The 10,810-nt window shown below is 41.1% G+C and overlaps 1 protein-coding gene across 1 annotated transcript; it reads left to right on the top strand.

Moving 5' to 3' along the window:
* Positions 1–5,195: 5,195 nt before the first annotated feature.
* LOC112201589 (protein argonaute 2) lies at positions 5,196–9,647 on the top strand. The gene is made up of 3 exons (XM_024342496.2): positions 5,196–5,784; positions 6,292–7,492; positions 7,882–9,647. The coding sequence occupies exons 1-3, from the start codon at positions 5,283–5,285 to the stop codon at positions 9,347–9,349; spliced, it is 3,171 nt and encodes a 1,056-aa protein (XP_024198264.1). The 5' UTR covers positions 5,196–5,282; the 3' UTR covers positions 9,350–9,647.
* The last annotated feature ends 1,163 nt before the right edge of the window (positions 9,648–10,810 follow it).

The following is a 10,810-nucleotide window of genomic DNA, read 5'->3' as shown; positions in this document are numbered from 1 at the left end:
GTGGTAAACAACAAGGAAAGAGTCAAAACTAACAACCTATTCCCTAGTCAATAAGGATTATTCAAAACTGAAGATAAATCCTAACAGAATCACTTACAAACCTGACATTCCCTCCCTTAAGCTAATTATCACTAATTAGTTTACCCCTGGCACCTGACAAACTCCTAGCAAACATCGACGCCTTTGAAATACATCTAGTTTTAAAGGCTTTGTCATTACATCAGCAACTTGCTCTTGACTTCCACAGTGAACTAATTCCACAGTTCCATCCTTTGCAAGATCTCGTAAGAAGTGGAAACGAACATCTATATGTTTGCAGCGACCATGTAGCATCGGATTCTTGGAGAGCTTGATCGTCGAACTGTTGTCACAAAACATGATAGTACTGCCACATTGTGGATGACCAAGTCTCTCTAAGATCCTTCTCATCCAAATGATTTGACAAGCATAATAGGCAGCTGATACAAACTCGGCTTCGATTGTTGAGAGAGTGACTATTGGCTGCTTCTTAGATGACCAAGCAACAGCTCCTGAGCTCATTAAGAAAACGTACTCTAAAGTACTCTTACTGTCTTCTAAATCACCTGCGTAATCACTATCAGCATAAGCCACCAAACTTTCATTCCCTCCCTTCTTGTAAAAGATCCCAAAATCAGTTGTTCCTCTTAAGTATCTCAACGCCCTCTTTGCTGCTTGTAAATGCAGCTCAGTTGGCTGCCCCATAAACCAACTAATGAGACTAACCACAAACATTAGATCAAGTCTAGTAGCTGTTAGGTACATTAAGCTACCTACCACTTGTCTGAAGAAGGTTGAGTCCACTTTAATTCCATCTGTATCACTGCTGATTTTGACTCCTGGAACAATTGGGTTTAGCACCGAGTTGCTTTTTTCCATACCAAATCTCCTTAACACCTCCATGGCATACTTCTTTTGACAAATAAAGATCTCATCTTCTCTTTGCAGTACCTCAATGCCAAGAAAGTATCTCATCCTTCCAAGATCGGACATGTCAAATTCATTCATCATCGAACACTTAAAGTCTTCAAACATAATCTCATCATCCCCAGTAAAAATTAGATCATTAACATAGACACTGACAATCAAAATTTTACCTTTCTGACTTACCTTGACAAACAAGGTGTGCTCGCTATGACATTTTTCAAATCCCTCTTTCACAAAGTAAGCCTCTAGCTAACTGAACCAGGCTCTTGGAGCTTGCTTTAATCCGTATAGGGCCTTTTTCAACTTATACACTTTGTTTGGACTGTCCTTCCTCTCATAACCCCTTGGTTGTTCCACAAACACGTCTTCATTCAGCTCACCGTGGAGAAATGCATACTTTACATCCAATTGGTATACTGTCCAGCCCCTTTGTGCAGTAAGAGCGATGATCATACGTACTGTATCTATCCTAGCAACAGGAGCATAGACTTCGGTGTAGTCGACTATGTATTGCTGTGCATAGCCTTTAGCTACAAGGCGTGCTTTGTGCTTGTCTAGTTCACCATTCTCGTTAAGTTTGGTCTTATAGACCCACTTAACTCCTATCTTCTTAGCACCAGTTGGCAATTCAGTCAACACCCAAGTTTCGTTTCTCTCAATGGCCTTCATCTCTAGGTCCATAGCTGATCTCCACTTCTCATGCTTCACTGGTTCTTCGAAATGCATAGGATCAGTCGATGCAAAGAATGCCAACTTAGTCACATCTTCCTCTTCAGGCAGACCTTCACCACTTTCATAGTCATTCATCCAAGCTGGTGTTCTTCTATTTCTTTTTTCACACACTTCTTCAATAGGACCAGAAGAGCTTTCTTCATTTAAATAATTTCCAAAATCAGTCCCCATTTCTTCAACATCACCTTCTTCTTCACTGTTTTCTTCGCTGCCACCATTTGAAACTCCATCTTCTTCATTTTCTCCCCACTCCAGATCAGCTGCAATTAACTCCTTAAAGCTCACGTCCCAATCCCAACTCTTATTCTCTTCAAATCTTACATCTCGGCTCACCACAATCTTCTTCGTCATTGGATTGTAAAGTCTGTAGGCCTTGGACTCCTCGCTGACCCCCAACAATACACAACAAAGGCTCTTGTCTTCTAGCTTGGTTCTTCTAGCATCTGGTATGTGCACGTGTGAGACACAACCGAACACTCGAAAGTGTTCAACTGAAGTCTTGATTCCACTCCAAGCCTCCTCTGGGGTCATATTCTTCACAATCAATGTAGGGCTTCGGTTTAGGACATACACTGCCCAGTATACAGCTTCTGGCCAGAAACTTTTGGGGATCCTTTTTTCTGATAACATACACCGAACCATGTTCATGATTGTTCGGTTCTTCTTTTCTGCCACCCCATTTTGCTGTGGGGTATATGCAGCTGTGAACTGCCTCTTAATGCCATTCTCCTTACAAAACTGGTTAAACTCTTGTGAAACAAATTCTCCACCCCAATCGGTCCGTAAACACTTAATGTAAGCCCCTACTTCCTTTTCAACAAGATTCTTAAAGTATTTGAACATACTAAAAGCTTCTGATTTCTCAACTAAATAATAGACCCATGTTTTTCAACTAAAATCGTTAATGAAACAAATTGTGTACCACTTGTTGCTATTCAAAGCTGGCGTGATTGGACCACATAAGTCTGCATGAACCAGTTGGAGTTTCTCTGTTGCTCTCTAGATGCTTTTCTTCTAGATAGGATCACGGTGTTGTTTTCCTATCATGTAGTCTCTACACATTACTGTGGATGCAGCAAACTGTGGCAGTCCATGTACCATCCTTTTGAATTGAAGTGTTCTCAAGCCCTTGTAACTCAGATGGCCATACCTACGATGCCATAACTGAGATTCATCTGCAGTAGTTGTATGAAAACAGGTTGTCTTGCTGCTATTGCTTTGTTGAGACACAGCCAATAGGAAGAACATACGATTAGCTGACATTTCAGTTTGAACAATCAGTCCCCTCTGTGGATGATAGATCCTACATTTTCCATGCTGAATGAGGATTGCCAATCCTCTCTCCTGCAATTGCCCAACACTAAGCAGGTTATTCCTCAATTTCGGCACATAGAACACCTCCGTAACCACATGCACAAAGCCATTCACTTGCATCCTCACACTTCCTTTCCCCATGACCGACATCCTTAAATTGTTTCCAAGCTTAACCTTCTGTCTGAAGCTTTCATCTAGATCAGTGAACCAAGCTCTATCTCCACTCATATGGTTGCTGCACCCCGAGTCTAAGAACCAAACTTCTTCTCTTTTGGCTCCAAGTCCCTCTACATACGCCATCAATAATATTTCTTCCTTCTCATCAAGCTCAAAAAAATTGGCTTCTTTGCCCCAGCTTGGACACTCATATGCAAAGTGTCTGAGCTTGTGACAGCTATAACACTCAACAAGAGATTTGTCGAATGCTTGACATCCTTTTCCCCTGCCTCTTCCTCTATATGATCCTCTGCCACGTCCTCTTCCTACTGGCTTGTCCTGATGAGTTATCTTGAAGGCCTGCTCTTCCCTGTCATTCTTGTGAATTTTCTGCTCGTGAACAATCAGAGAGCTTTGTAGTTCATCAATAGACAACTGATCAACATCTTTCGACTCCTCAATAGAACAAACAATATAATTAAATTTGTCTGTTAAGGAGCGTAGTATTTTTTCCATAATTGTGACGTCTGTCTTGCACTCACCATGCACCCTCATCTTATTTGCAATGGACATTACACGAGAAAAGTAATCACAGACTTTCTCACCAGATTTCATCTCTAGGATTTCAAACTCTTTACGAAGAGCTTGCAGGATCGACCTCTTCACCCTTGCATTCCCCTCATATTTCTTCTTCATCGAATCCCGTATTTGCTTTGAAGTATCTTTCTGCAGTATGGTCTCCAAGATGGTTCGGTCGATCGCCTGGAACAGGTAGCTCTTCACTTTTAAATCCTTCAACTTCAATTCGTCGAGCTTCTTTTGCTGTGCCTCTGTCATAGCCGCTCCAACCTCCGATTCTGTGTAGCCAACCTCCACTAGGTTCCAATATTCTTTGGACCTAAGGAAATTGTCCATCAAAGCAGGGAATTAATGGCTGCACGAAAGATCCTCCTTCACTCGACATGCTGCCCTTTCTCTCTCTCTCTCACTATTTGCAAGTCACTCAAAAGTCTGCAACTTTTTCTTAAGGCTCAGTGGGGGCTCTGATACCAGATTGTTGTGAAACTAGGTCTTAACAAAGCAACACAGCACACAAAATCTGAGAGAATGACTTATCATTGAAATCAATCAACTCTGGCTATTATATAGCCTTACAATTCCTAAACAAAAGTAGAAATACAGCCCACGTTTACTCTAACAAAAAAACGTGGTAAACAACAAGGAAAGAGTCAAAACTAACAACCTATTCCCTAGTCAACAAGGATTATTCAAAACAGAAGATAAATCCTAACATAATCACCTACAAACCTGACAAAATTCAGTATAATTATAGCAATTAAAATCCAAACCCTAAATCTGGTGAGCTGTGACTTGTTGGTAAATTATAATTCCAACATTGTAAAGGTCATGAATTTTATTCTCAATGACATATGTAAAGGTGGGGTGGGCTAATGATTTTGTTTGTTAAAAAAAAAACCCTGAATCTGGTTAGTCCCAACCTTAATCATTAAAATGTCATGCACTTACACGTGTAAATTGAATAACTTTTTCAAATAAAAATGAAGAATAAAATATCACGTGAATGTCATTCAATAAAAATTAGTATAAATTCGTTGAATGATAGCACCGGGAACTCTGAATTTGGTCAATGCCAGTATCCATCAATTTAACCTACCCCAACAACATTCATTGACGCGCCGAATCCCGCTTGCGTAACTATCAAGAAATCAGAAATCCAAACCGCAGGAACAAGAAGAATTATAGAAACTGGACTTTTATTATTTATCCAAAAAAAAAAAAAAAACAATTCCTTGCCTTTCTCTCTCTCTCTCGCGGGCCCCACTCTCTCAGTATAATCGAACTTTCTGGATTCCCACGCTAAACGACACGATTCCCCCACTTCGCGTACACGTCTCCTCCTCATGACGGTTTTCTCTTTGGCCCTACCGTCTCTCTCTCTCCCGTTGACTCCTTCGAGACCAAGACGTCAATCCCGAGGACTGGACCGTAATTTAACACCCGGCCCCTATAAATTACCCCGCACCCACCGCTTTCCCGATCCCTGGATTTTGGTTTTTTGAGAGCAGAGAGAGTGAGATCGGATTTGGATTTTCGGTGTGCGATTTGAGGGAGCAATGGAAAGAGGAAGAGGCGGCGGTTACGATGGCCGTAACGGCGGTTACGGTGGCAGAGGGAACAGCGGAGGAGAGAGAGGGAGAGGCAGTTATGGTAACAGAGGAGGGAGAGTTGGCGGTTATGCTGACGTGGTTTACGGCGGTCGAGGAGAGAGAGGAAGAGGCGGTTATGGCGGCGGCGGCGGCGGCGGTTACAACCGTCAACAACCGCCGCAGCAAGATCAGCAGTGGAATAATCAGAATCGCGGCCAGCCTGGGAGGTCTGATCAGCAAACTTGGAGGTCTTCTTCTTCTTCTCAGCCGCAAGATCAGCAGTCGGGGAGGTATTCGGCCTCTTCTCAACCACAGGATCAGCAGCCTTGGAGGTCTTCTGGTCAACCGCCACAGGAGCAGCAGTGGAGTCAGAATCGAGGCCAGCCTCGGAGGACTTCTCCGGCACCGGCACCGGCACCGTCTTCTTCTTCTTCTTCATCTCCTTCTCCAACCAAGAACAGTCTTGCTGGTATGGAGTGTTCAATTTCCCCCATTTGCATTCTTTTCATATGTGTCGCGATTAGGACTTGAGAGTTTCACCGTAAAGACTGAAGCATACTTAATTTTGAAAGTAAAGGTTGAGTCTTGGTGGTTATGTGAGATCTTGTTATGGAGTACTTTGCTTTTACCGTTTGATACAAAGTAGGGCAGTAGGCTATTGAATCTACTGTGAAATCAATGCCATGTTTTGTATGCTGAAAATGCTGTGCAAGGTGTCCTGATAATACCCAATACTTTGCTTTTACCATTTTGTTTTGTTTAAATTTATCGAGACATCGTGGTTGGGTTTTGTATGCACCTTTGGTTAACAATTGGACTTGGAATTATTTTTGTTTATGTTGAAAGTTCTGTGCATACATTCTGTTATTAGAAGATGTTACTGATCGTACATCCTGTTTTGTTCTATGTAGACGCCGTTAGTTTTGTTCTATGTAGACGCTGTTACTGATCGTACTTCCTGTTTTGTTCTATGTAGACGCTGTTGTTTCTGGAGTGCAATCACTGAAAATTTCAAAGCAGACATCTCCACCATCTCCGTTGAACAGTGCAGACAAACTTCTACCTGTGAGACGACCTGATCAGGGAGGCACAAAGGCTGTCCAAACTGTTAGGCTTCGTGCTAATCACTTCAATGTCTCCTACAATCCTCAGAGTACTATAATGCACTATGATGTTAATGTCAAACCAGTGAATGCTACAAGGAATGGCAGACCAGTTAGAATTATGAAGTCTGATCTTGCTGCAATCAGAAACAAGTTGTCCTCTGATAATCCTTCAAAATTTCCATTATTGATGACTGCATATGATGGTGAGAAGAATATCTTTAGTGCTGTGACATTACCCACTGGAGAGTTTAAGGTGGAGGTTCCTGAGGAAGAAGGCACACGCATAAGTTCGTATATAGTCACTATAAAACTTGTAAATGAGCTCAAGCTTTGCAAGTTGAAGGAGTACTTAAGTGGTCAGCTGTTGTCTATCCCTCGTGATATATTGCAGGGAATGGATTTAGTGATGAAGGAGAATCCGACTCGGCGGTTGATTCCTGTTGGCCGCAGCTTTTACCCTACCGAATTTAATCCAGACGATGACCTTGGACAGGGTACTGCTGCATTTAGAGGGTTTCAGCATAGTTTAAGGCTCACTTCCCAGGGTCCTGCTATGTGTCTGGACTACTCAGTCTTGGCATTTCATAAGCGCATGCCAGTTATAGATTTTCTCCATGAAAAGATAAGGAATTTTACTTTAAATAATTTCAGGAGGTTTAAGAGAGATGTTGAGAATGTTTTAAGGGGATTGAAAGTTACTGTGACTCATCGTCCAACCAAGCAGAAGTATGTTATCAAGGGGCTAACTGATAGGAATGCAGGGGACATTACATTTGAAGCTGTTGATGTTGATGGCCAGGTTCCACCTAGAAGGCTTAGACTTGTTGATTATTTCAGAGACAAATACAAGGATATCAAGTACAAAGACATTCCCTGCTTAGATTTGGGGAAAAATGGTAGGAGGAATGATACACCGTTGGAATTTTGTGTCTTAGTTGAAGGGCAAAGATACCCTAAGGAGCAGTTGGGCAGAGATGCAGCCATTATGTTGAAGAACTTATCATTGGTTGCACCAGGGGTTAGAGAGAACAACATACGCAACATGGTACGGTCGGGAGATGGACCTTGTGGGTAAGTAAATATTTAATTTATGTCCTTTCATTTGTTTCAGCGAGTTATATATATTTGTTTTCATTGAAATTCAACTGTTGTTTCTTGAACTCCTTGTTCTTGCTTCTGTTGTTATGTAGTTTGTGTATTGTTCTGCATTCTTATTGTTGGTCAGGGGTTGGTTTTTCTGAAAGCAGAGAGGCAGGATGCTGTTCTATTACTATTTATAAATATGCTACTGCTCGTGGATGAGCATAGTTGTTGAATTTAAGCATATTACATCATCAACATTTTTTAACAAAAATAAATAAATTTGTATATGTCATTACTCAGTACTATATTGTGCAACTTCCTTTTGCTACAAAAACTGTTGATTCATATTGATCTTGATTCTTTTGTGTTTCTGGCAGTGGCGGCATTATCCAGAACTTTGGAATTGAAGTCAACATGAATATGACACAAGTAACAGGGCGTGTCATTGGCCCACCTGAGTTGAAGCTGGGGGATTTTGGTGGCAAGGTGACTAAAGTAAAAGTTGACAATGAGAAATGTCACTGGAATCTAGTTGGCAGGTCATTAGTGGAAGGAAAATCAATAGCTCGCTGGGCTGTGCTTGACTTTAGCTGTTATGATCAAGACTGTTATGATCGGGACAAACTGGACCCTTATCAATTCATCCCAAAGCTCATCACTCGGTGCAACAAATTGGGAATGAGAATGGAAGAGCCTCGCTTGTATGAAACCTCTTCCATGAGACCATTTTCTAGCGTCAACTTGCTTCGGGAACTGCTTGAAACTGTTAATGGGAAGGTACTTCAAGAAGGCAAGGGCCACTTACAACTACTTGTTTGTGTAATGTCTAGAAAAGACCCTGGTTACAAGTATCTGAAGTGGATCTGTGAGACTCAAATTGGTATTGTGACGCAGTGCTGCCTGTCAAAGATGGCCACCAGGCCCAGTGACCAGTTTCTTGCAAATCTTGCACTGAAGATCAATGCGAAGCTTGGAGGCAGTAATGTAGAGCTGATTGACCGGCTCCCGCTCTTTGAGGGTGCTGGCCCTGTTATGTTTGTGGGGGCTGACGTTAATCATCCTGCGGCTCGGAACACAACAAGTCCATCAATAGCAGCTGTGGTTGCCACTATAAACTGGCCTGCTGTGAATCGTTATGCTGCACGAGTCCGACCCCAGTACCATCGTACTGAGAGCATATCGAATTTTGGAGACATGGTTTTGGAGCTTGTTGAATCGTATTTTAGAATAAATAAAGTGAAGCCGGAAAAAATTGTTGTTTTCCGAGATGGTGTAAGTGAGGGGCAATTTGATATGGTTCTCAATGAAGAGTTACTAGATCTGAAGAGGGCTTTGGGAACTATAAACTACTTTCCAACCATCACTCTGATTGTTGCTCAAAAGCGGCATCATACTCGGCTGTTTCAGGAGAATGGACGTTCCAATGTATCTCCAGGAACTGTTGTGGACACAAGGATTGTGCACCCATTTGAGTTTGACTTCTATCTCTGCAGTCACTATGGAAGCCTTGGGACAAGCAAGCCGACACACTACTATGTTCTTTGGGATGAGCACAGTTTTACTTCCGACCAGTTGCAGAAGCTCATATATGACTTGTGCTTTACCTTTGCAAGGTGCACGAAACCTGTCTCTTTGGTTCCGCCAGTGTACTATGCTGACCTTGTGGCCTACAGAGGGAGATTGTACCATGAGACTATGACCGCGGGACTGTCTCCAGGTTCCGTAACATCCTCCTCCTCCTCAGCATCATCATCATCGGCACCTTCAACACTGTCAGTGGGTTCTCTGGATGACAGGTTTTATAGATTGCATGTTGACCTGGAAAACATTATGTTTTTCATATAGAGTTCAACTCTCTCTGTTATGGGAAACCCGTACGCAATTCCAACCTCCTATGAAGGGGTTTGTGCGTGAATCTAATGGGTTCTTGTGTGTGTCAAAAGGTTATGTTGCCATGTGTTCTTACTGCTATTCACTTCAAGCTGTTTTCTGGGGTTGAAGATTGTGTTTTGACTTGATAAGGTTTGGTTTTAAGGGTCTAGCAAGTATTCTTTGCAAATGTTTTGTTTCTTTTGGTCAATGAATGACAATGTTGGTTGATGTGTTTTCAATTGGAATTTGAATGTCTCTGACATTACTTCAATTGGGTTTACACCAGTGTGGTGTACTTAATATCAGAGTCGCAACAAATCACTATAATGGTTTCTGGGATCAAGGGAAACGAATCTGTATAAAACATGTGTAGGAAAATGGGGCATAAATACTCGACTGTGCAAAAACTGACTATTAACTAGTTGATAATGCATCTGTATTATTAACTAGTTGCTGCATTTGAAATTTGTAATGATTTCTGGGATAAAAGGAAATTCCAGTATCTTGTAATGAACTAATGAAGAATACTCGACTGAGCAAAAACTGCATGTAGTTAATACTAGTTGCTACATTTGAAATTTGTAAAAGCAAAGAGTATTAATTTACTCGACTTATGCAAGTTTGGATCAAGATCGGATGCAACTATGAGATCATTGAATATGATAGGGTGGCAGGAGAACTATAAATTTTCAAAGAACAAACTATTTAGAATCGGATTCTGCAAATTCTATGTCTTCAAATTCTTTAATGTTCGTTGATATATATTTCCTCTTTCTAATTGATTACGTACGTAATGCCTTGTCAAGAATCTATTGATGTTCTTACTTCATTATGATTTGCTTTTGGGGTTTGAGCTTTATTCAAGAAGGAAATGACATTATATAACAAAAGAACAAGAAAAAAATCTGAGAAAATGCTAATGGAAAGCTTCAACTTCGTCTTTGAAGAATTGGAGAAGATCACCAATGCCCATTACTGTGACATCTTCATCTTCTGTATCTCTAGCCCGTAAGCTCACCTGAAACATTCATATAGATCAGAGATCTACTTATGACTGCATTAATACAGTTGTATTGTAAGCAACAAATTAAGATAAGAAAATAATAGATGTTGTAAATATTAATGTGGCTATTCATGTAATAGCAATTAGTGTTGCGTGATATACGCCAATTAAGATTGATTGGTGATTAACAGAATATAATTAGCAATGGATTGATTGTAATCAGACGAGTGATTGATGTAATCGTTAAATAGTTACCTTTTGTAAACCTGAAGTACTCCTATATAAACCTCATTGTGAGATGAATAGAATCACTCCATTTCTCTCTTCTCTCAAACTCTCGTACTTTTCATTTTACAACACGTTATCAGCACGATTAGCTCTAGGATTCAGATTGCGAGTTGTGGAGAAGAGGTGGTTCATCATTCAATCAA

Source organism: Rosa chinensis, chromosome 5 (assembly GCF_002994745.2).
Source record: "Rosa chinensis cultivar Old Blush chromosome 5, RchiOBHm-V2, whole genome shotgun sequence".
NCBI lineage: Eukaryota > Viridiplantae > Streptophyta > Magnoliopsida > Rosales > Rosaceae > Rosa > Rosa chinensis.
Note: the sequence above shows the minus strand (reverse complement) of the source record. Positions and strands in the feature narration are given on the sequence as shown.

Coding starts and splice junctions, on each gene's coding strand:
- LOC112201589 (XM_024342496.2), top strand. CDS start 5,283: ATGGAAAGAGGAAGAGGCGGCGGTTACGATGGCCGTAACGGCGGTTAC. Junction 5,785..6,291: donor AACCAAGAACAGTCTTGCTG/GTATGGAGTGTT, acceptor TGTTCTATGTAG/ACGCTGTTGTTTCTGGAGTG. Junction 7,493..7,881: donor TCGGGAGATGGACCTTGTGG/GTAAGTAAATAT, acceptor TGTTTCTGGCAG/TGGCGGCATTATCCAGAACT.